The 24,704-nt window shown below is 37.4% G+C and overlaps 5 protein-coding genes and 1 pseudogene across 10 annotated transcripts in view; 4 read left to right on the forward strand and 2 right to left on the reverse strand.

The window, feature by feature from the left end:
- LOC149033996 (uncharacterized) overlaps positions 1-599 on the reverse strand; it is a 17,243-nt gene extending 16,644 nt beyond the window's left edge. The window contains exon 1 of the mRNA XM_089193242.1: positions 1-599. This exon is cut by the window's left edge and continues 75 nt beyond it. Coding sequence (XP_089049368.1) covers positions 1-279 — 279 coding nt within the window. The 5' untranslated portion in view covers positions 280-599.
- Positions 600-735: 136 nt separating this feature from the next.
- Positions 736-7,495, forward strand: LOC149034000 (uncharacterized). Its single transcript, XM_089193271.1, has 4 exons — positions 736-981; positions 2,834-2,956; positions 6,365-6,430; positions 7,333-7,495. The coding sequence occupies exons 1-4, from the start codon at positions 766-768 to the stop codon at positions 7,477-7,479; spliced, it is 552 nt and encodes a 183-aa protein (XP_089049397.1). The 5' UTR covers positions 736-765; the 3' UTR covers positions 7,480-7,495.
- Positions 3,449-5,084, forward strand: LOC149034001 (uncharacterized). The gene has a single exon (XM_089193295.1). The coding sequence runs from the start codon at positions 4,480-4,482 to the stop codon at positions 4,900-4,902; it is 423 nt and encodes a 140-aa protein (XP_089049421.1). The 5' UTR covers positions 3,449-4,479; the 3' UTR covers positions 4,903-5,084.
- A 1,382-nt stretch (positions 7,496-8,877) lies between the features above and the next one.
- On the forward strand, positions 8,878-13,749 carry LOC149034002 (5'-3' exoribonuclease 2-like). 4 transcript variants are annotated; one of them, XM_089193294.1, is made up of 11 exons: positions 8,878-9,035; positions 9,861-9,988; positions 10,244-10,300; positions 11,087-11,141; positions 11,262-11,323; positions 11,418-11,467; positions 11,716-11,777; positions 12,786-12,875; positions 13,374-13,424; positions 13,519-13,536; positions 13,615-13,749. In XM_089193294.1, exons 2-9 carry the CDS (start codon positions 9,948-9,950, stop codon positions 13,410-13,412), a joined length of 456 nt encoding a protein of 151 aa, XP_089049420.1. In that variant the 5' UTR covers positions 8,878-9,035; positions 9,861-9,947; the 3' UTR covers positions 13,413-13,424; positions 13,519-13,536; positions 13,615-13,749. The 4 variants fall into 4 exon arrangements, with proteins under 4 accessions (XP_089049420.1, XP_089049419.1, XP_089049418.1 ...); XM_089193293.1 differs by having other exon boundaries at positions 13,519-13,639; XM_089193292.1 differs by lacking the exon at positions 13,615-13,749 and having other exon boundaries at positions 13,374-13,560.
- LOC149034003 (uncharacterized) lies at positions 13,429-24,680 on the reverse strand. Of its 3 annotated transcripts, XR_016182794.1 has the most exons (3): positions 23,925-24,599; positions 19,470-19,564; positions 18,059-18,946 (listed from the first exon to the last, which is right to left on the reverse strand). XR_016182794.1 is itself a non-coding variant. In XM_089193275.1 (2 exons), the coding sequence occupies exons 1-2, from the start codon at positions 24,195-24,197 to the stop codon at positions 14,518-14,520; spliced, it is 570 nt and encodes a 189-aa protein (XP_089049401.1). In that variant the 5' UTR covers positions 24,198-24,680; the 3' UTR covers positions 13,429-14,517. The 3 variants fall into 3 exon arrangements, 2 of the variants coding, with proteins under 2 accessions (XP_089049401.1, XP_089049402.1); XM_089193275.1 differs by lacking the exons at positions 18,059-18,946; positions 19,470-19,564 and adding an exon at positions 13,429-14,814 and having other exon boundaries at positions 23,925-24,680; XM_089193276.1 differs by lacking the exon at positions 19,470-19,564 and having other exon boundaries at positions 23,925-24,590.
- Positions 21,298-22,666, forward strand: LOC149034004 (uncharacterized; annotated as a pseudogene).
- Positions 24,681-24,704: the final 24 nt, after the last annotated feature.

The following is a 24,704-nucleotide window of genomic DNA, read 5'->3' on the forward strand; positions in this document are numbered from 1 at the left end:
GCCGCCCCAAGCACCCACCTCATTAAGGAGTTTGTTGCTATTTTGAAGCTCATTAGCAATTCCTAAATGAAACACCAAGTGCATTTTTAAACTCCAGTAGATGTCTCTAAAATATCCTCTCAGTCCCTCAGGTAATTCTTTAGGGGATGTTTTTATCTCGCATCTTTTGGCAAGCGGTATTAAAATCTCTTTACACATTTCCTCGACGTCACCCTCTATCCTTTTCTGTAAGGCTTCAATTCCTCCTGCAACTCGGTTTCTTATGTACTCAACCTCCATTATGATACAAGAGGGATCCTCGAGAGTCGAACTGTGCCAAAAACCTCAAAACGTTTTGCAGCAAATCAAGAATATATGTAGATTAGAATTATTCACTTCAAGGCAGGCGTTCACCCCCCGTCAGTTCTAGGCGTGCTAAGAAATTTTACGCCTCAATAAATGAAGAAGGGCTCCTAACTTAGTTCAGGAACGCGCCTTAAGTCGAAGAACGAAAAATCTGCTCCAGTGAGTGGGAACGAAAGCCGGAAGTCTTAGTCGGCAAGAAGTCACAGGCTGCAGCAAAACGCCTGTTTTTTTTCTCAGTTTTACTTGCAGCTATCATTATTCTCAGATTATTCAAAACTATGAATAAAGATCACACAAAAGATAGCCTTAATATTTGGCCATAAAAGGCATAACCTTTTGTCTAGCTGTTACCCGATATAATGTTGCGTCATGAGATGCCCTAGTCAATCAATCAATCAATCAATCAATCTATCAATAGATATGACGAGGAACAGAAAACTTTATGGAAATTTTTCAAAAACGTTCCTTATGGCAGCTCAAACCGATAATTATCGGTATTCCACGAGAAATCTGGATCTTACCGTAGGTTTTGATAAAACACTAAACGGGAGTTTTAATCACAGACACATAGTTAGCCCCACACTAACATTCAAGGATAGAATTCCAAGCGATGTTCGACGTACAGGACAGCCGTCGGTAGGCTCCTTCTAACTTGTTTTATTAGTTTAAATTTTATCGTAGTATGCCGGTGAAAATTAGGCAAGGGTCTCATGGTACAGACTTAAAGAAGTTGTGTGTAGCACAACCATAAATATCACTATTACCTTTACTATAGACGAGGGACCGAAAAACTCAATATGTTTCCTGAACTAAAAATGTTTAGGGGGATGTTTTGCTAATTGGGCCTTTGCGAATGAGGTGGTTAATTCATCAAAATGTTATTTTTTTTCTCCGGCGATATGTATTTTGGAAACGTTACCAAAACATGATGTCAGTTGCTTCGAAAGGCAGGTGAGGTTCAGCTGTGATCTGATAAGGAGTTATGTTACGTTCTTGTTGAAGAGATGCTCCAGTTATGACGAGGAACTTTAAGATTTTACGAAACTTTATCAAACAAGGTCCTTATGGCAGCTCCAAATGATAATTATCGGTATTCCAAAAGAAATTTGGTTCGAACCGAGGGTTTTGATCAAAAACTTAACAGGAGTTTTAATCAAAGACCTATGGTTAGCCTCTCACTAACATCCATGTTTAGGATTTTAAACGACGTTTCACGTACAGAACAGCCATCGTAGCATAGCCGGAAATTCCGAACCAAAGTGGGTGGTGCTTATTTCTGTCACGCGCCAGCACACATGACAGCCTGTCAAGGGAGCTAGCATGTGATTGGTCCATCTGTTAATATAAACACTTTAGTTAAACCAAACTAGCGTAGCGCGAGAATCTTTCGAACAGGTATTTTTTTTATGTTAAATGCTACTTCATCCGCGGATGCCGACTTTGTCCAGCCAAAGAAATTAATCTAGAACAGAAGATCGACTTATTGGAAAGTCGAAAGGCTTGTCGAAAGACAGGAAACAGATGAAACGGTAAGTGTTTGGCCGTAGTGCGTGTCTTCGCACGTGATCGCTTGTGCCATCAACACTTTTGAAAAATTGCTTAACATTTTATTTAGCGAAGTACTGTTGATATTTCGAATTTACAACACCATTGTTTTCCGCAACTATAACTGATATGTCTCTATATGAAGTATTAAATTTGTTTTCCCGCTGACCACTCGTATTTCAATCTTTTCTTCTTCCCCGACTCGTCGTCCATGATGTAGTAACTCCCAGAGGATTTCGGCTGAGTTAAGATGTTCAGAGTGGCATTTACGAAGGTAGGCGCCATTTTGTGTGCTTTTAAGGGGATTTCTTCTGAATAAAACGCTGCAAGTAATCACCGAGAAAACTGCAACGAGTGTTTGATATACCAAAACAAAGTAATTCTGTAGTGAAAGTACTGATGAGTATCATTCAAACTGGCATTGAGATGGTGGGGTTACGTCCATTATACGAATATTATAAACAGGTTTTATGCGAATCCCATACTGATCCTTCTATTCTTCAGCAAGTTTAAAAGATCGTTAAATTTTAAGTCTTGTGGACTATTGCGCACGCACGATTCCGAATTTCTGGCTATGGACTCCTTCTAACTTGTTGTATTAGTTTAAATTTTATCGTACTATACCGGTGAAAATAAGGCAAGGATCTTAGAGTACAGACTTTAAGAAGTTGTGTGTAGCATTACCATAAATATCACTATTACCTTTGCTATAGACGAAGGACCGAAAAACTCAATATGTTTCCTGAACTAAAGAATTTTACGGGGACGTTTTGCTAATTGGGTCTCTGCGAATGAGGTGGTTAATTCATCAAAATGTTATTTTTTCTGCGGCGATGTGCTTTGGAAACGTTACCAAAACATGATGTCAGATAAACTGAAACATTCGTTGTCATGATCAAGCTGATTTCTAATTTCTTTTTACTTGTATTTCACAAAATTTCAGAGAAAAAGGTTTAAGAGATCTATCGAAAGAGAACAAGATGAAGAAGCAGGAGGAGGTGACATGGCTTGGAACTCTAAAAAACAATCTTCCCGTGCACTGCTGCAATTTAAATCATATACACAGGTAGAAATTAAAATTACATGTTACAAACAGTTACGCTTTTATTTAATACTGTATTTTACCCCGCTCAGTGTTCATCAGTGGAGACAAAAGGTTCAGGGCTCCTGCTCGGTTGTTACGAAAATAAAGCAACCACTTCAGCTTTACTGCCGATAATCCTATGAAAGTACAGTCGGGCCTCGATTATCCGGACTATTTGATTATCCGGACTTTTTTCTCTGGTGCCAATTTTTTCATGAATATTAATTAGTTGTGATCTTGAAAACTCAAAGTCGCAAAAAGCCCAATAATCCTCTCAAAAGACTGTTGAAACGGCGTATTATCTTGGGCGCTTTTCAAATTCGAAAGTGCGACGAAACAAATATATATTCCGATACGTTCAGCTGATATGTGATTGGCTCAATTGTTTTGTTGCCAAGGGAATTTCATGCTTGATTAGTTCCTTCCGCGTGGGTTATGTAAACACACGAGCGATCGATCGTAAATTCAAATCAAAAGCGAAGCGAAAGCGAGCCGTTCTATCGATTAAAGATAAACAGATAGTCATTTCACGTTTGGATAAAGGAGAGAAAGGAACAAATTTGGCTCAAAAATTTGGCATCAGCGAGCAGCAGATCTCAGACATACGGAAGAACAAAGACAAGATCCTAAAACGAAAGTCTCCGAAGCTGAATAAAGCCCTGTACGCCTGGTTTATTCAACAAAGATCTACTGGGACGTCGATTTCAGATCCGCTTCCTCAAGAGAAAGCTACGCAGTTAAACACAAAGACGGTCGATCGCGAATTCAAAGCGTCATCTGGCTGGCTAGAAAAGTTTAAAACACGGGAACCTCGGCATTTAAGGCGAGAAACTTTCAGCAGCAGAATAAACTGTTGAACCATTTCTACAGAAACTGCACAAAGTGATCGAGGAGAAGAATCTGATCCCCGAACAAATCTACAATGCCGACGAGACTGGACTTTTGTGGAAGTATTCACCGCAAAGAACTCTTGTCTCCTGACGCGAAAAATCTGCTCCAGGATTCAAACAAGCAAAGGATCGTTTAACTGTGCTAGGCTGTACAAATGCTACTGGAACTCACAAACTAAAACCCATTCTTATTGGGAAATCTGCGAAGCCGAGATGCTTTAAGCATGTTATCATGGATGCGCTTCCCGTGATCTACAAGTCCCAAAGAAATGCCTGGATGAATTCGGAGATATTAGCCGAGTGGTTTAAGAAAGACTTTGTGCCATCTGTAAAAATTCACCAACGCTCACAAAACATCCGTTGTCCAAAAGTTCTGCTGTATAGACATCTGCTCATCCAGATGAGCTCAGCAGCCGCAATGGTTCGGAAACCTGCCTGTTTCTTCCTCCGAACACGACCTCCCTGATTCAGCCAATGGATCAAGGAGTCCTGCAAACGATGAAGAATCGATACAAGAGAAAACTTCTTCAGAAAGTAATTTGCAGTCAAGACATTGATCAAACTTAAAGCACTAAGGACATCGTTAAGCTTCATTCTGTGAAAGATACACTCTATATGCTTTCAGATGCTTGGTACGAAGGAAGCCCGGAATCTATTTGGAAGGCTTACGATAAACTGAGAATTCATTCGGACAACAGCGAGTCAAATTCGCAGCCCGAATTCAGAGAGGATAATATCGCTGAGTCCATGGTCGAAATGTTGGAAAATGTACAGCAACTTGACAATGAGGGAATGCCTAATTCTCGCGATGTGGAAAACTGGCTTAATCTGGAAAACGAGCTCCCAACTTCACCGCAAATGTCTGATGAAGAGATGTTAGCCACCGTTGTCGGAGATTCGACGGAAAGCGAAAGTGTATGTAGCGATGAGGAAGATGAGGGCGAGGACGAGAAACTAGTATCGACTAAAGAGGCCGCGCAATGTTTCAAAAAATGCTTGTCGGGGATGGAATCACAGAACGGTATTGACCCTGTGTAGTTTTAATGCAGCTAACATGAATGATGGACTTCGCAATGCGATCAAGCTACAAGTCTTTGAAGCAAATAAACATGCTTGAACATTTCATACCTTTGTAAATACCTGAACTGAAGGTTTTTATTTTTAAATACATACAGGCTGTGTAGATTTCACAATTAAAATGGTGTTTTCTGTGCAGTATACCTTTTGTTTACATTTCTACCTATTAATATTCATATTGTCGATTATCCGGACTCTCGATTATCCCATAGTTAGTAGAGGAGACTCTCTAGGTCTCCTCTACTAACTATGATTATCCGGACTATTTACCAAGGTCCCGACGAGTCCAGATAATCGAGGTTCGACTGTATTGCAAACATGTCAAGTTCACAGAACACGCCGGAACCCTCTGCTTTTTTAATGACATGACCACTCACTGTGCATGAGTATTTGGATCACACAGCGTTTCTGGGAAACCAGGGAATAAAGATTTAATAAAAATCTTCTCGATATGATGAGTACTTGATATGCCACAAGGACGTGACTCGTTTAAAACGACATTCGTTCGAATTACATGTGCTCGTTCGAATTACATGTGCTCGTTCGACTCGTGAAACGAGACTGGTTGGGAAAGCGAAACTTGTTCGTGAAACGGACAAACGACACGTCCTTGTGGCATATCGAGTAGTCATAGGAGCCCATAATGGGCTCCTGGTAGTCATCATATCGAGACGATTTTTATCGAGTCTATATACTCTGGTTTCCCAGAAACGCAGAGGGGTCTGAGTATTTTTTTCATGGCAAAAGCTGTAGCGAACGTACCGACAAATTTCAGAACGGTTACACGAACCATACAATTTCTTCGTAACCAGTGGTTTCTGATTAACTTAAATTACACTACAGCCAACTACCGACAACAATAATTACGATCACAAAGCGAAACATCAAACGGCAAAAGACAACGCAAAACGTACCTGACGGTTTGGATAGAAGGAGTACACGAGATGCAGCAAAGAAACGAGCATAGCACGACAAACTGCATAACATTACTGTTCTTTTCGCGCCAAAATTTCAATATATGTATAGGGGACTGAACATAACATAAACGGTTGGCCTTAAATTTGTTGTAGCAAAAGCAAAGAAATAATACATCAATATAATACCAGCAGAAGATCTGACTAGAATGTCAAGCTCCTTTAGATCGTGGAAAAAAAAGTGAGAGTACATACCAGGGTGGGGTAATGTAAAGATAAGCTTTGCAAGCATTTTTACCAGCGTTGTTTTTTTTCCCACTGGCGGGACCCGTTGCCCCTCTGACAAAAATTCTCTCCGTAGCAAGATCTCCTCAAAACATTTTTATTCCTTGTAATACAATTAGGCTTCCCAAAAAAATATATTACAAAACGAGGACTGCACTGGAGGTAACTTTCAATGCCAATTCATGCATGGTATTAACTCTTGTATATTACTTATATGATTCTAGGAAGAACTGAGGAAAATTTATGGAAAAAGAACAGAGAGAATTGTGGAAGTGACCTTTGGTTCTGAGGTGGGTATATATTGAGATTAAATGCAACATGCGCACATGGCATGTGCATATATCCCCGTCCCCAAGGGGACGGATGTGCACAGTCTAATAAAGAAGTGCCAGTTCTAGAGGGATGCTGAATTTTTTCAGCACTAGTACATTTCTTGTAATATCCGCCGTGTAACTCAGTTTTTCTACCCCGTGATCTAATGTCTATTTCTTCTATAATAACTGGTCTAAAAGAAGCTCGTAACGAAACCAGGACTACTAAGATGCAAAGATCTGAATACTTTACTGAAAAAACTCTATGGTACACTGACCTAAAATAATCTGTAGAATACTAATCTTATGCCATCTGACCTGCTTAGCTAGCAATAGGAGAAAGTTAAGAAGAAGGTAAAGGTATGCCTCAGTTAGGCTTTCTGAAATCCTTCGCAGTCCGGTTTTGGCTCATGTTTAGTGTATTTTCCTCGCTCCGAGCTCAGCTTTCGAAGCTCAATTTGAAGACAAGTCTAGCCTCTCAGAAAGGGTAAATTACTGTCACTTTCTATGGTGTAATGACCCGATTAGTTCTTACCATCTAATTTACACTAGCGCAAAAACTCTACTCCATTTCAGAGAAATATCTGCCTCATAGAAAAATAGAGAGCTATTAAAAGTACGGGCAAAAGATATGAACGCTGTCGGCTGTAAGCCTACATAAATATCTTCGTTTGCAGTTCCCAAAATGACGTTGCCCCATTTCACTCTATTATTTGGCTTCAACATTTTGGCTCAGCTTTGGTATAAGAACCTGTTACGTTCACAAGTGACGTGACGAAGTCAAAACAGTAGAGACTAGGAAAATAATAGTGGCAAAACAAAGACAAACTTTACATGTTCTTACACCGAAGTTAGCCTGATATTTTTTGTATGTTCAGCAGGATTCAGAGTCCAGTGAAGAAGAAGAAGGAATCAGCGAGGAGGAGTTCAAGAAGACAGAAGGATGGAAGCTGCTCAAGGAAGCCCTGGATGCACGCACTAATTGCTCAAAATCAGGAATCCACTGGGGGCCGGGAATCAAAAAATAAAACTACATGGAAACCATGCACTTTTTACAGTTTTTATAGGCCTTGTTTACAATCTTTTATTGCCTGTATAGACTCGATGAGCACGATACATATATCTTTAAATCATTATTAAGCTTAGTTACTGAATATAGCAACTGTTGTTAATTAATGCATACACCCCGATTTACACACACATTGGCAAAAAAAAGATAGCTGAGATGAAATCGTCCTGTATTATTATTATTTTTTCATTTTTAACGTAAATATAGATGAAATACAAGTCAAGTGAGGACATTATTCAAACTTCTGAAAGCTTGCTATGGGGAAAGTGATAAATATACAATTCACAAATTAAAGTTCCTTAAAACTAGACTTTTATAGGTGCTTTCTCTTCATCTGATCAATCATTGGCTGTCATTAACAGCTTTAACCTTTCTGTCGGTGTTTAAGAGTCTTCCCTCGCGGATCTCTTCCTCTTCACTTGTATCTGAATCCTGATCAAAAGTGATGAATCTTCACTCAGTGAAACAAATAATATCTACCGCCAACTACTTTTTTTAAGAGGATAGGTACACAAAATTAGGGAATTCTGTTGAGTTTTTAATGATTATTTCTACAAACTTCAACATTACACAGCAAGAGCCTTTTAATGACAAAATCATTGGTACATAAGAAAATGTAATGATTTCAAGATTTCCGAGCATCACGATAATGAGACTTTCCCATGAATTGGGATTGTTATTGGTAAGATGAAAAGTAGCACAGGTTCATTGCTGTGGAGAATCCAGTGGCAGTGACTCCGTTTGCGCCATCTTTTATAAACATATGACAGATAACTTAAAAGAGTATCTAACTATATAGGCCTTCACTCTCTATTCTTTTTAGTTTTACAATGAAAAACTTTCTTATCTATAGACAGTCCTTAAAAACAAGAAAAGAACAAACTAAGTTTTTTTTGTTTCGTAGTAACAGCAAGTTTCTGTTCCACCCTTCACTAGTAGCTTTTTAAGCATCCGTGGTCTGAAGGAAAAACTTTATTTGTTTGATTTTTTTGTATCATTTTTGTTCTGTGAGGTTGTTTTTTGTTGCTTGAGAGAATATTGATACGAGATAACCAAAAAAGTCGTACTAGGACACCTATTGGAACACAGCAGGCATTACCACCCAAAGTTGCTTGAAAAATTAACTATTGAAGTGTATCTTGTCAGAAAAAAGTCACGAATTCGAGAATTCTTATCTCTTCAATAAGCATATTTTGTTTAGCAACGAACTTGAACTTTTTTCTCGATGTGGTTTGAAGATGTATGCACGCATTTCTTGCCTATGCTTTAGCATTGTGAGATAAACCTGTCAGCGGTATATCACCTGGTTTTTTGGTAAGTATGTCATGTATAAGGTGTAGTTTCTCGTATCTTCTCCAATAAGCCAATGATCTTTCTACAGAGGCTTTTTCACTTTTCAGCGTTGAGTTAACTTTAATTTGCTCAACCGAATACGCGGGGATGAGAGTTCAAGCATTTTTTCGCTGGCTAACAAAGAAATACCCGTCGATCGTTGTCCACTGTGTAGAAGAAAAGGTGAGTCGATGGAAGGATTGATAGCCGAGCTTGTTGTTGATCTAACTACACGTGTTTGAGATTTACTCTTTGAGCCGGTATTTTGCGGTCTTTCTGCCCTGTTGCTATGATAGTCAATTAAATAAAGTATTAATTCATTATGATCAATGTAGGAAGGCCGTTTAAATAGAGATCAGTGCCAACTGTTTGTCAAACAAAACACTTTAAAATTGAGATTTCTCATCTCACGGACTCGGAAACAGTCCTCTTAAGATAGTGAAAGCACATTCTCAAAGTGAGAAAGCTGACTTGATCGAGGATCAAAACTTGAGCACAGGGTTTTTTGTTCATTGAATTAATGAACGATTTTCTTAAATTAGGAAGTTTATATATTGGATTACTAATAAAGAACTAGTTTATGTTACAGTGTGCATGTATCTTCTATACCTCTTCTAAAAGGACCAATTTCGCGTTTTTATTATTGACCAAAGTGGTAGGGAAAGGCAAAATAATAATTTGGTTTTATCAACTGAGGATAATGTATATTGGCCACTGTATAGAGATTCTAAAGCTGATTTTTCGACAGTTACCCCTTCATTGATTGCTCTGATGAAGTGCTAATGCTTGAAATGTCAGTTTTAGAATCTATTTCCTGTGGCTAATAAACATTACCAACCCAGTTTATAAAACCAAATTATCTAGTAATCTAGTTCACCAATGCAGGACCACGGTTTCTTTAGAAACTTGAACCCCTAATCCATTGAAGGAAAAATGATTGTATAGCACCATGGTCCAGAAATTTTGGTCTGCAAAATGAACATTTACCTTGTTTTTTCACCATCCTAGGGACGTGAAGTTGATGGAGTTAGAGCACCAGTGGACACAAGTTTACCAAACCCCAATGGCTATGAATTTGATAACTTATAACTGGACATGAATGGAATCATTCATCCTTGTTGTCATCCTGAGAGCAAGTAAGCAGCAATTTTTATATTTAAGCTAAGTGTGGCCTATTCTGTATGAGTATATCCTTGATTTGGGAGATTAGAGCAAATGAGAACAAGTCTTAATGTGATTTCTCTGTTGTATTGTATGGTTGTATTACTTCTCCTCCTCTTTCTTTCCTCCTGCGTAACTATTGTTGTTACTGGTTAACCCTCTCTGTACTGTAGGTGTACTTTTTGCATACATTAAGCAAAAGAAATGAACATTTTATGATTTATTTCCAGGCCAGCCTTAAAGAATGTAGATGAAATGATGGTGGCTATTTTTGAGTACATTGACAGGTACTTTTTTTAAAATTTATTTTTACCCCTGGTTGAAGAGATGCACTGTGTACATAACTTGTTTTACCCAAGGACACAGCAAAATGACCTGGTCACAAACCCAGACCTCTAGAACAGAAGCCTGGTGCGCTGACCATTAGGCCACGACATCTCTTGTTCAGGGAACACTCTGTAAAATTTACTCTCGGTTAATGCGCATGTTGCAAATGGAGGCTAGGTGCCCGAGAGACCTGGGGGCTGAAACCACAATAGCACCTTGAGGCACTTAAACACTAGATTGGCCTGCCCAACCTGGAATCAAGCTACAAGTGTCCTACACCAAGCTCCCTATGAGCACTGTCACACAAGAGCCAGATGGCTGAGTGGAGGAAAACATGGATAAAGAAATGAATCAAGAGATAAAAAAAAATAATAACTAGAAATAAACCCTGCAGTTAGGGTTGGGGGGGGACAAAATGCCAAGATCCAAAATCTGCAAGGACAACAACACCACAACATAGAAGAGTGATTACAATGCGAGCACGTGGTAGAACAACACATGCACTGATAAGGTATACCACTGGATAAGGACAGCCTCAAGGTCCCTATGACCACAGTACTGCACCAAACAGAATGCAACAAATGCTGCATGAATGCTAACAGCCAGTCAAGACATTTATCAAACACCTCAAAATGCTACTGACCATATTTGCTCTTAGTTGTTATCTATGGCATATTCCATTTAACTATATTTAACCATTACCCACAACAGTCAATTTCTACTTTTTTTTTTGTTTTTTTTTACAGAATCTTCTCTATAGTAAGACCCAGAAAGTTGCTTTACATGGCCATTGATGGAGTGGTAAGAGGCACTTTGCCAGTATATTTATTAATCTGTTATAAAATATACATTTTTTAAGATATATTTTGCTTATTTATGATAATATTTATGCAGGCTTGTCTTTAATTTTTTTTATTGCAGGCTCCAAGGGCAAAAATGAATCAGCAAAGATCTCATCGTTTCAGAGCATCTAAAGAAACCAAGTTAGTAATGAAACAGTAACCCAATTAGTGCAAATGTTTGCACACTACAGATGAAAACATAATGGCAGGAAATGCTAAATTTAACCTTTTTCAGGGAAAAAGCAGAGGAAATGGCAAGAATTCAAAATGAATTGATGGAAAAAGGTATTCGAAATGATACTTAAATGTATATTACTTTCTGTTCATGGTACTTATTTTTATGAGCAACGAACTTATCAGAATTGGAAATGATGTATCATGTCCAAAGTTGCTCATGATTGTCTGATCAGACAAGTGAGGTCATGTTTTCTATATTCCAAATGGAAAAGTTACCCCTCCCAGATGTTCAGACAGGCCAAGTTTCATGCAGTTTGGAATTGCACACTTACACATTTTATAACTTTCTTCTGTAGGAGCCCTTTTACTACCAGAAAAAGAAAAAACTGAACACTTTGACAGTAACTGTATTGCACAAGTAAGTGTAATTGTGTAAAACTGGTTCTGGTTGTCCATTGTGGTGAAGTGCAATAGTCACAATTAGATCATTATCATTTGTCGTATTCAGTATTAAATAGTCATTTACCAGTGTGGATTGAATTTGTCCGCATACTGCCAGTCCTCTTCAGGCAATGAGGTTGGTGTGATTGTTGGCATGCTGTGATTAATGATTCTTAACCCTTCAACTCCCGTGAGTGACCAAGACAGAATTTCTCCTTACAATATTAAGCAGACAAGTGATGAGAATAAAGAAAAATATCAACTAGGGGTTATAAGTTGATACAATACCAAATTCTTCAAACTAACATCACCAGAACTGTATGGCAGACAGCAAGGAGAATGAACAATGAGATCTTGGGAGTTAAAGGGTTAACAGATGTTATTGGTATATTTTGTATGTTACAAGGATGACATCTGTAAATCATGCCTTTTACCTGTGTATGAGATAACTGTGATTGTGAACAAAAAGGTTTAACCCTTTAACTCCTATGAGTGACCAATACAGGATTTCTCCTAACAACATTAATACAGTGGCAAACAGACAAGTAATGAGAATGAAGAAAAATATAAACTAGGGATTATTAGTTGATCCAATACCAAATTCTCCAAACTAACATCATAATAATTATATGGCAGACAGTAATGAGAATTACTAATGAGATCCTAGGAGTGAAAGGGTTATATCATTCCAAAGTAGGTGGTTTACAATGTTGTGCTTCACTCTATGATCTGAATAGGCTGATGCTTGGACATAAATGAGTAAATTTTCTCTGTCATGCTCTTGATTCTTTCATGATTCTAGTGGAAAACGGAGATGGTGAACTTGCTCACTAGATGTGTATAATTTATGGTCCTGAGTGAAGATTGGCAATCGTTTATAACTGGTTGATGTTAGACTATACTGTTATATCACTGTTATATCATGTACTCCAAATGTGTATTGGACTGAGAAAATTCTCTGAGTGTGAATTTTTCTTTGTTACAGGGGACAGAGTTCATGGCCAATTTGTCCGTATGTTTAAGATATTACACTGCTGATAGATTAAACAATGATCCTGGATGGAGAAATATAAATGTAAGTACCTTGCACCTTAATGTAAGTTTTGATAGTTTTGTTCTCTTCTGGTGACTTCCATTGACTTAGGAATTTTTCCTAATGATATGAATACATTTTTAAATAGTCAGGTGATGAGTGAGAAAGAAAGGAAAGTATCAAAGCAGGTTTATTGTTTGCTTGAACACTAGTTTCTCAGAACTTAAATAATTTAATCTCCATGGCAGAAGTGTATGGAATGATCATTGAGATTACATAAGTGTAAGAATAAAAAGAGCACCAGAGAACCGTGAAGGAAAATTGACACAACACTGGGGTGACTCGCAAAAGAATCCTTTACCATTCAAAGGGAACAACAACTCTCTGAGGGCTAACTATGTCAAACAATTTTGTATGCAGCTTCAGCCTTGACCTTCTACTGTTTACCCTAACATCACCATGCATTTTCCCCATACGATTCTCTACACATTTTCTTTGGTGCTGAAAATTGCAGTTGCATCTCTTTTTTGTTTGTTTCAGCAAGTCCACATCCTGACCCAAACACAAAGCACTGTTTGAATGGCGCTGACAGTATGTGCATGTAAAATGCAAATCGTAATTGTCATTTTATTAAATTAATAATATCAGATAATTAGAGCTGACACAGTTGTTTGGTTTCTTTCAGCTGGTCTGATTATGCTGGGTGAGTATTTTGAAGAAATCCCACTTTGTTTTAAATGCTAATGTTGACAAAACAAGTTGATTTTCTTTCTCTCCTCAGCTTTTACGGTAACTTAGTGTCATTCGTCTGTTGGACCTAACTATACAGGTATCACATGATGACTTTTGATAGTAAATTAGTTACCTTACTGCGTAAAAGAGCTGTCAGTAACTGATGAAAATCTTAGGAAACGAGTAAAATGTAACAACGACAACAACAGCAATTTTTATTGTTTTAAGACTAATCTGCACAAGACCATAAATACACCTAAAAATGGCAACCACATCTGACCGAGCTACAGAAGATTTCTCTTTTGACTAACAGAAAAAGCGATGAATTAATTAAAACATGCAACGTTTGTTTTTATCCACCTTTTACAAAACAGCTTTATTCATTGCCATTTAAAACAAACGCAGACGACAAAGTGCAAAGAATCGACCTAGAATACTTATCTAAATTTTCAGATTATGTAAGAGCTGAAATTTGTTTCGTACAAAAGATCGAGAAAGATATTTTAACTTCTTACTGTCAGAGTTGAGCAGTTTAATATCCTGTCAATTTGTGACGACGGAGAACACCAAAAAAAAAAAATACTAAAAGTAGGGGTTACACTCTGGCGATAGACCAAATATGTGCAGTCTACATATCACTTCCTGGTACACGACCTCTATGTCATCTTTATTCCCTGAATCAGCGGCATCTATGCATTTCTTAGATATGCAAGAAAAGCTTTCAAACAGATCTGAACATGGCGCAAGGTTTCGCGTCAGTCGATCCGCCACTAGTACATCGTCGCTTTGCCCCAAATTTAGTTCGTCTGGAAGGAGCTGATTAACAGCACAATACTCTGCACATGCGGCGAGAAACGAGGTCTCTCCGTTTTCCGAACGATTACCACAGAACATCATGTTACAATTTTGACAGAGGTTTTTTTCGGAATTATATTTCTTTCTGTGAAATGCTTCAAATATCCAGTTCAGCCGATCTGGGATATTTAGAGGCTCGAAATGTACTATTGCTTTTCCGAGACTGTTTAAGATTGCTGATTCTATGAAACAAACAAATAGGCCTTAAGAAATGACTTACGGCTATTGAGGCCCCAATAAAAGACCTGCCTCTGTGTGATACCCTTGCTAAAACTTTGGGTTTGAAAGTGTTTTTGCTTGAAAGTTTACTTAGGAGGGCTTTCACCATCGTCATTACACGGTTGGCATGGTCTGTGCTTCCTCTATCACCGCGATAATCCATAATGTCGCTGACCTGTAATATAAATAGAAACAAAGAACCATTAACTGTCGCCTTTCTCTTTGCTGGCACGTTAATTTTTATTAGCTTCGTGCAACTGTAGGTAAAACCGAAAACTTTCACGCGTTCTACCTCTGAGCGAAATTTTTTTTCTGATGTTAACTTTTTGAAATTTTGTTGTAATTCTGAATTGCGATTTCCACTGATTTTCTTCATGTAACGGACTATCTAGATGCAGGACTTCTATGATACCAGCATTTGAGCTGAATCGGCCACTCGGTTAAAAAACTGTTTTACTTTAAGTCTGACTCCAGATATCAGGTCGTCTATGAACAAACCTGATTCTCAAGACAGTCGAAATGTTGGTCAGTCGTTCTTACTTGACTGTCTAAGGATCAGGCTATCTGCACGCCGATTTCGCTAAAATGGTGTAAATAAACGTAACATACCGTATTTCTTCATCTATAAGCCGAGCGATTTTTCAGTATTTGACACAAAAGTTTGGGAAATTTTTTCACAAGAAACGGGGTTCGGCTCATAGCTGAGGGTTTGGGATTCAAAAACAAGTACAAATTTAATGCTAATGCGAAATGACCGTACATTCCGTGACTGCAGCGCTCTCTGTGTGACATACTTTAAAATTGACATGATAACAACGTATTTCTGACCACCAATCAGATTATTTGCTTCCCACGCATTGAAAGACGATCTCACTCAACTCGGGAAAAACTCTTCTCATTACTGGGACACCTGTGGTAGCCCAGTCATGAAACGCCTTTGTTTGCGCAATAGTACCCAGTGGTCAATGGGCCCTCAACACTATGACAACTAACTGTGGTCCAATGAGGGTGGAAATGTTTACATGCTGATCACGTGTGTTATCTTGATGATGATTGACGTTGTCATGCACGGACAGGGCCGGGTCACATGACGAACCACGAGATTTTTGCTTATTAAAACTCTTTTGTCAGCCATTTTGTATTTGTTCTGGGGTTGTTGTTTTGGCGATGAAGGTGCCACGTTTTTGGTTTACGATTACCTGGAGCTTTATGGTGCAAACGCTCAAAAATACTTTCAGACGCATACACAAGTCGTATTGTTCGCGGCCAATCCACACTAAATGATGTTATTGAGCGGTATTTTTGGAACGGACTGAGTCGCGAACGCTTGGAAGCCATGAAAGCCTTGTATGCCTTGAAAGCCATGAAAGCCTTGTATGCCTTGTATGTCAAGCATGCCAATGTCTTAGTTGAAAAACGTACATTTGGGCTAAACTTCAGAATACCCCGCAACTCATTTACATGTGTCGGGAGGCTTTGAAGATCGAGGCATAACACAATAGACGCTATTCTTATTCAATGACATGTAAATGAGTTGCGGGGTATTCTGAAGTTGCTCCTACATTTGTTGAAAAAAGCAAAGTCTTAAATCTGAAACCAAACTGCATATACTCTATGGAATCTATTGAACAACACTACTACCGTGGGATTGAAGAACAAAACTCTAATGGATGCAAACTGCTTTTGAAGAAAGACACCATGTTGGATTCAATTGATGCCAAGGAACGTAGTTACGATAACAGTACGAATGATGTTAATTTCACGATCAGAAAGGTGAATCTTATGTTAGTTTTCATTGTAGTTGTATGGATATTCTTTTTTAATAAATACGTTATCCAAAATCCTGCGTTTTTTGTGTATAATGTTTTTATGTTATTTACTGTTTACGCAATTGTCTTGTGGGCTAATTACTCGGGCTTCCGTAGGAAAGCCCGAGTCTTAAAATGCAATCCGTTCTTGTGCGCCAAATGGGGGGTCATAGTCCCTGGCGTTCCTTGCCTAAACCGTGGAAACTGGGGATGAGAGTCCAGCAACTTATATGAACGCTCTTCATAAACAACAAAAATTTGCGGAATGCTGTGTGTTATGAAGTCCGACTTCCAAAGATTCCTGTCTTATGCGCCCATCTCACATACAAATGCACACGCTGTTCGTGGTAGGCCCACACTAAATGATGTCGAGCGTTTTCGGAATGGGCCGGTCCACGAACTCACTAGCTTGAAAGCTAGCCAAATGTGCAAAGTTCACACTAGTTCTCACGAGATAACAAATGAGCCATATGTGAGTTCAAACTTCGAAAATAGTGGCAAAACTGTGACAGCTGATTTAACAACAAACTATGATGCTGAGATGAATACCTCACTTGCTGAAAAAATCAAGAATGTCCGTGAATACAACTTTGAAGATGGCGCTAACGACAGCGAATTGGAAGAGGATACTGACATAAGCAACTTAAATAGTAAGGTTGAATATCTAAGCTTGGTAAAATTTCCGCACAGCCCCATACTATCGTTAAACAAATCTGTTTTCCCAATGGCAATGTACTGTATTTGTCATTGTTTGCTCTGTTCAAGAACTGAATGCATAATGTAGTATGGGGCTGTGCGGAAATTTTACCTAGAGTTGTATGTTCTTTATATAAGACATGATGAATACTCTTGATGATTGTGATCTACTAGAAAAAGTTGTCAATATGACCAATGTACATGAACATAAAGATGTTACAGTGTCAATAAAAGTACAACAATTCAGATCTCGTTGTGCAAAGTCTGTATATTATAATCGTACTCGTGTTGTGTGTGAATGCCATGGCTATAAACGTGATCGTGAACCAAGCAGAGTACCAGTGAGGATGTTAAAACGTGTCTTTAAGAAAATTAGAAAACTGTAGAGATATGTACGGAGGCGTTTAAGTAAAAACGTACCAAAGTTAACGAAATTCCATGATCTTATTAAAAATAATGCAACATGAAAAAGTACATATAAAACAAGAATCGGGTTTGTACAAAAAATGAGAAGGAAACCAATTTTTGGAACAAGAAACGTTAACTCTTCAATGAGATATGTCTACAATTCAAGTAGAGATAAACATGGAAAGAAATATCTCAAATACTTAAGGTTCTTTTTGTGTAATTTCCCATATAGTGAGTACAAGGATGTAATTCACAGAGGAAATTGTACAAAGAACAAGCTCTATAATGATATAGAGAGAACCTTGTTCCTTGTAGGCACCTTGTGGATCCCAGGAAAACAATAAAAGCATCATGTAGTCAAGGGGATGTTGTTGTATTTGGACAAAACGCTGGGCAACAATGTGTTGCAATGAGTTTATGTGCATTAATATATCACAATATGACAGGAATAGGCAATCCTGATGTATTGAAACAAATAGTACATATTGGAAGTAAAATATATAGCAGTTTGTCATAATTATCAAGACAGTCATTTTTAATGCTAGCAGATTTACCATCAATGCTTACAGTACAAGAGGAAGATTTCCAGCTAGAATACAGTGAAAGTTATTGGTAATGTCCATGTTGAGCCTACCATTGAGGGATATCAATACTGTATGTGCCTGAAAAGAGCTTCTCAGTCATTGCTGTCAGAACAATATAGGTCATATATTTTAACAGTTGGATGTATTGTTATGGGTATTAGTTACTGTGCTGATAATGGCCATTTTTAAGTGTTTGACTCGCATGCTAGAGATGTTTATGGTGAAAGTCACTCTCGAGGGACGTGGTCTATTAGATATATCGTCTACAAACAACCTAGTGCATCACTTTCAAAGTTTATATGGAGCAACTGATCTGTATGGACTAAAATGTTGACGAATTACAAAATATGATGTGGCAATAAGCAACAACGTAAGAGAGGTATGAAAGAGATATCAGGTCAACACAAGTGTTCAAAGACCACTGTTTTGCAGTAGTTCTTTATTCTACATTACTCAATCATTTCACCTTGTAGTTACTGGAACCCAAATACCTTATATGCAATTATTGAAAATGGATCTCAGCCTAACAATACAATGCAGAGTAAGCACTGCTTAACATCTGTTACCCTGCCTGACAGTTTTACAATTTTTGGCACTAACATAAATGTACACCTTAATGAAGTAAGTCACAGAGAATTAAGTAATTTAACTGAAAGCCGAATATCTTTAAAGACCTTGTTTTTAAGGAACCCCACTGGGAAAACAGGATTTTTAGTGTGGATTTCAAGTTACTTTATAGCTTGTGTTTATCAACAAAATACAAAAGTAAAGCAATTGTTTTCTCTTCTGACATATGAAGACAGTCATTCACCTGCAATGAAACAGACAATACACATTTGTGGTGTGGATAATCTAGTAGAGGAAATTCGTATTATTAAAAGTAAACAGGAATGTCAGACTACAGAATATGATATACAATTTATTTTCCGTTCATGTAATATTACTGAAATTGGAAGGAAACACATCATGAGAAAACACAGAAAAAAACACAGGTATGACAGCATGGAACCTGTTGCCAATTGGTGTATTCAGTTTTATTTTCTGTATTGCCAGCTATTCAATCTTTTTCAGCCCAGCTGCTTGGCAAAGCAGTGGCCCTAACAATAACTATTGGAGATTTTATCTTAACTTGAGCATCCATGAGCAAAATAATAGAGAAACATGTTTCATACATTTGTACATGGCCATACAGATCAATGAGTGGGATAACATCATGATTATTAATGATTGGAAAAAATTAACAAGTGTCTGGCCGAAACAAATTTTGGCAGTTGTGTTAATGTGTATGTACTGATGCTTTCAATGTTAATTACTTTGCAAATAAAGCAAGTTACCTAAAGTATCAAACTTAAACAAAGTATTCTTTTGGCAGAGAGGCCTGTGGTTCTGGGCAGAGGTTTTCTGTAAGTATTTACTCTTTGTGGATAATCTAGTGGAGGAAATTAATAATATTATTCAAAATAAACAGGAATACAGACTATGGAATTTGATATACAATTTATCTGCTGTTCATGTAAAATTACTGAGATTTAATGGAAACACATCATGGGAAAACAGAAAAAAAAACCATGTATGACAGCATGGAACCTGTTGCCAAAAAGAGGTTTCTAGAAGACATTAAAAGAAAACATTCAACTATGGATGCTAGAAAGAAGAAAGAATTACTTTCTCAACCCAATGAGAAATTAGTGAAAGGCAAATCGGTTGAATTGTCTATTAACCAGTTTAATAGGAAAATGAGAGAGGGCCCTTATCTTATATGTACTGTCTGTAATCAAATACTTTATAAGAAATAAATAATAATTGCATAAACGAGAAGCACCCTTGCCAAACGTATTTCAGTATTCAACAGCCATTTTATGGAAAACAGTGTATATGCAACACATGTCGCTCAAAGGTCATAAAAGGAAAATTACCATGTCAGGCTGTAGTGAATAATATGTATGTGGATGAAATACCCACAGAACTATCCTCGTTAGAAAAAACTTGAACAAATACGAATAGCTCGACGAATAGTATTTGAGAAGATTGGGGTCATACATAAAGGACAACAGAGAAAAATTAAGGGTGCAATATGCAATGTACCTGTAGAATGTGATCAGACATGTAATAAACTCCCTCATCAACCTGATAGATCTTGTATAATAATGCTTAAGCTTCTAAGAAAGTTACAATCTAGAGGACATGTTTATTTTCAAGCATCACGACCAGAGTTAATACAACAAGTTCCTGGTTCAAAGTACATAATCCACTGTAGAAAGATATACTAGTTGATATTAACAATATTGATAGCAACCTCACAACTTTACAAAATGATGCAGACGATAATGATACACATCAACAAGGTACATGAAACAATGTAACAACAGATAGTGATCCTGCTTTGGAGTTTGATGCAAGAGAAAATGATAAATTAAATAGTAATGAAGAAGAAAACCTTAAATGAATATAGAGCCCCAGTATGCAAGACATGCTTAGAGTCAATTACACCAAACTATCCAGAGGTGAATGCTCAAGTAAAACGCTCGATACGAAGCCCGAGTGAACGTTCCTCGAGCGTCTAGTTTCTACGTAAAGCTGTTGATGTCTCCAACAAAAGCTGCCGTGATAGCTTCGATGAATGTAACGTCTTTAAGGAAGCTACTCAGTTATCCGTTATTATACATGATAATAAGCTTAATAATGAAGCATTTTCAATAAATACAGTCTGTAACTGTAGATCTCGATACGACAAATGTGTTTATTTTAATCGCCCTATGGTATTCGTGTTTGTAATCGTGAGCCCAGCAAAATAGCATAGAAAAGAATTTTTCGTATTTTGAAGAAATCCTGAAAGGTAAGACGTTTACTTCGAACCTACATCAGAAAAAGCATACCGAAGTCTTCCCGAATGCCTATTTTTACAGATAAAGCTCTTGAAAAAATATATGCACATGGAATCCGATGTGAGAATTAAGGAACAACGAAATATCCCCCTCTGCAGTTAGGAGAAAATATCGAAAGTCTAACAAATACAGGATACTGAAAATGCAGAACCAATATCTACAAGTAATAAAAAGTTCAAAGCCAAAGCAGTCGAATGTACGGAGGTCTAATTCAGTACCAAATGTAATATATAAAAATCTGAATCAAAGGGTAAATCACTTTAAGTCCAAGCTGTCTGGGGATATAGAGACAAACTCTGGTCCTGTTATTAATTCTACTAAACCAATTCAAGCTCCTTTCAGTCAAGACAATGTGGCAAGATTTGGGTTAAATGCTGGTACACAGTGTGTAGGGGGAATGGTACAGTATCCTCAATGGACTTAGAAAATATCATGAACGTTGATAATGAATCGTATTCTGGTCTATCAAGTCTATCTAGGCAATCCTAGTTACTGTTAACAGAAGTACCTGGAATGACAATAGTGTTTAATATTAATTATCAGCTTCAATATAGTCCAAGCTACACTTGTACTATACATGGTACTTGTGAAGTAAAAGATTTCAATTATCGTATCTAATTTGCTAATGCTATGCAGGCTTTGTTAGGACGAAATTATAATTCCTTTTTTTAACAATCCTTAGTACTACAGTAGGTAATTGTGATGGGAAGTTTAAGATATTTGATTCTCATGGTAGAGATGCATATGGTACACCCCATCCTGAAGGAACTTGTGTAATTTCATAAGTTAACACCTTAAATGAGCTGATAAACTATTTTCAAGGTCTTTATCAAAATCCAAATGTTTTATTTGAACTCAAAGGTGTACATATTGATGAAAAACAATGTGATATGACAGATATTTCTGATCAATAGTTGTCAGGTGTCCCCCTCAAAGCAAATCATGTAGATGCTGAAATTACAACCATTAATATTCCCTGTTGTGCCACATCTTTTTATAGCATTTGTTTTTCCACTATCAAATATTATGGATATAGGAATTCACAGACTCTAGATAGAATCACTGACCATGCAAACAAGTTTTACAAAGAAAAAGTCATGGTGATAACTAACCACTGACTATTAACAATTTCCCAAGGACACTTCAAATATATGATGCAGATATTAATATTGCCTTTAATTTGGAGAAATAAGGCAAATTATTACTTCAGTAGTTTATCACAGAATACTAAGGATAATACTAGGTTTTTAATGTGGATTTCAAATCATTGCTTCTGCTGTATTTTTCAGCACAATAATATGAAAACAAAAGCAAAAAGTGTTCAGTACTTTATTATAAGATTCAGTCCTAATGGCACACTTGATATATTTGAAAAAATGAATGACATAGTTATTCTAATTCAGTTATTAGGGGATATTGTAAAAAAACAATTCCAGAGTAAAGATGTAGAATATTGTATTAAATGTATATGTTGTTCAACTAATTTGTCAAATGGTGGAAGACAAGTCTCATAGTCAGAAAGAATTACATGCAAAAAGGAAAAAAAAAAGCTGGAACAAGTCAGTGGATCCTGCGGAAAAAGAAAAGCTTTTATCTCACAGAGCTGAATGGTATAGATCACTGGATCCTAAAGAAAAAGAAAAGCTTTTTTTCAAATCAACAGCGTGGTAGAAATCACTTGATTCTGCGGAAAAACAAAATCTTTTATCTACCAGAGCAATTTGGTATAAATCACTGGATACTGCAGAAAAGCAAAAGAGAGCAGAATGGTTTAACTTGCTTGATTCTGCACAAAAACAAAAAAGAGGAGGATGGTACAAGTCACTGAATCCTGAAGAGAAAGAAAACCTTTTTGTCTGGCAGAGCAGAATGGTATAAAACACTGGATCCTGCAGACAAAGATAAGATTATATCAAAAGTCCAAGCTAATAATGAAGCCTATAGAAACTCAGTTCAATATGATTTAGATCATAAGATCACACCTTTTCAAACTAAGATTAGGGAAGGTCTGTATTATATTTTCTCTGTTTGTAATAGAACACTACACAGAATAACTGTTATCCAGTTAAAAAACAAATGTACAATACTCAGCAAGCACTATTTACTGACATTAAATCATTTAATGAAAATCAGTACATTTGTACTGTCAATGTCAAGCTGTATGTAACAAATTACAAGTTGTTGAACTGCCACCAGAATTGTCCATTCTAGAGAAGCTTGAACAGATATACCACAGAGAATAGTGTTTGAAAAATTAAGTCATGCCCAAAGGTCAACAAAGAAAGATTAAAGGTGCAATCTGTAATATACCAGTTGAATGTGATCAAACATGCGTTATATTACCACGTCCCCACTGTTGTGTTTCTGTAGTCGCGTAGTAGTATTTACATCTTCACTTCTTCGTTTTTTTTTTTCTTTTGTTTTTATTCTCATTCATTAGCTTTTGTGTTTTCGCTCACTCAAATGGCCGGTTATAATCAAGAATTTCGCTCTCGGCTTATAGCCGATGGTTTTGCTTTTTCTTTTGGATAACACGAGTCTGTTGGAAGGTCTCTAACTTTTAGGGTCTCGGCTTATAGTTGAAGAAATACGGTAGATATTACTAGATGAGGGTCACAATTTTCAGCGAAATTCCGCTCAAGAACAGTGGAAATAGTTCCGAGTTTTTTTTCACTCTAATTAAAAAGACAATCTTGAGCGGCATCTTATACTGAATTCTATAATTCAGCTCGTAGTCCAGTTTTTCCTTTCCATAACATTCCTGCAAACCATTACCTTTGGTGTCTGCCACAGCGAGGTTAGATAAACAGCCAGCCAAGGCATGTTACAGCCTGACTCGATGCAAATGACAATGGATGAAACTCGGAAACAAAACACACACACATATGCCGCTTATGTACTTACTATTTCCACGAGTTTGCTTCCTGGGTCGACTACGTGATCTTGGTCTGGTAGTTTATCCATCTCTTCATTTGTCAGGCCGCCCCAAGCAACCAGCTCATTGAGGAGTTTGTCGCTATTTTGAAGCTCATCAGCAATTCCTAAATGAAACACCAAGTGCACTTTTAAACTCCAGTAGATGTCTCTTAAATATCCTCTCAGTCCCTCAGGTAATTCTTTAGGGGATGTTTTTATCTTGAAATCTTTAGCAAGCGGTATTAAAATCTCTTCACACATTTCCTCGACGTCATCCTCTATCCTTCCCTGTAAGGTTACAATTCCTCCTGCAACTCGGTTTTTTTATGTACTCAACCTCCATTATGATACAAGAGGGATCCTCGAGAGTCGAACTGTGCCAAAAACCTCAAAACGTTTTGAAGCAAAGCAAGAATATATGTAGATTAGAATTATTCACTTTAAGGCAGGCGTTCACCCCCCGTCAGTTCTAGGCATGCTAAGAAATTTTACGCCTCAATAAATGAAGAAGGGCTCCTAACTTAGTTCAGGAACGCGCCTTAAGTCGAAGAACGAAAAATCTGCTCCAGTGAGTGGGAACGAAAGCCGGAAGTCTTAGTCGGCAAGAAGTCACAGGCTGCAGCAAAACGCCTGCTTTTTTTCTCAGTTTTACTTGCAGCTATCATTATTCTCAGATTATTCAAAGCTATGAAAATAAGATCACACAAAAGATAGCCTTAATATTTGGCCATAAAAGGCATAACCTTTTGTCTAGCTGTTACCCGATAT

Source organism: Pocillopora damicornis, chromosome 14 (assembly GCF_964200805.1).
Source record: "Pocillopora damicornis chromosome 14, jaPocDami1.2, whole genome shotgun sequence".
NCBI lineage: Eukaryota > Metazoa > Cnidaria > Anthozoa > Scleractinia > Pocilloporidae > Pocillopora > Pocillopora damicornis.

What these genes read in the sequence shown, in the direction of transcription:
- LOC149034001 (XM_089193295.1), top strand. Translation starts at nt 4,480, where the DNA reads ATGCTTTCAGATGCTTGGTACGAAGGAAGCCCGGAATCTATTTGGAAG.
- LOC149034002 (XM_089193290.1), top strand. Translation starts at nt 9,948, where the DNA reads ATGAATGGAATCATTCATCCTTGTTGTCATCCTGAGAGCAA. An exon ending in ATTTTTGAGTACATTGACAG is followed by an intron (nt 10,301 to 11,086) that starts GTACTTTTTTTA and finishes TTTTTTTTACAG; the next exon opens with AATCTTCTCTATAGTAAGAC. An exon ending in AAATGAATTGATGGAAAAAG is followed by an intron (nt 11,468 to 11,715) that starts GTATTCGAAATG and finishes TTTCTTCTGTAG; the next exon opens with GAGCCCTTTTACTACCAGAA.
- LOC149034003 (XM_089193275.1), bottom strand. Translation starts at nt 24,197, where the DNA reads ATGTGTGAAGAGATTTTAATACCGCTTGCTAAAGATTTCAAGATAAAA. An exon ending in GAAGCAAACTCGTGGAAATA is followed by an intron (nt 14,815 to 23,924) that starts GTAAGTACATAA and finishes TTTATATTACAG; the next exon opens with GTCAGCGACATTATGGATTA.
- LOC149034000 (XM_089193271.1), top strand. Translation starts at nt 766, where the DNA reads ATGACGAGGAACAGAAAACTTTATGGAAATTTTTCAAAAACGTTCCTT. An exon ending in AATTTAAATCATATACACAG is followed by an intron (nt 2,957 to 6,364) that starts GTAGAAATTAAA and finishes ATATGATTCTAG; the next exon opens with GAAGAACTGAGGAAAATTTA. An exon ending in AAGTGACCTTTGGTTCTGAG is followed by an intron (nt 6,431 to 7,332) that starts GTGGGTATATAT and finishes TATGTTCAGCAG; the next exon opens with GATTCAGAGTCCAGTGAAGA.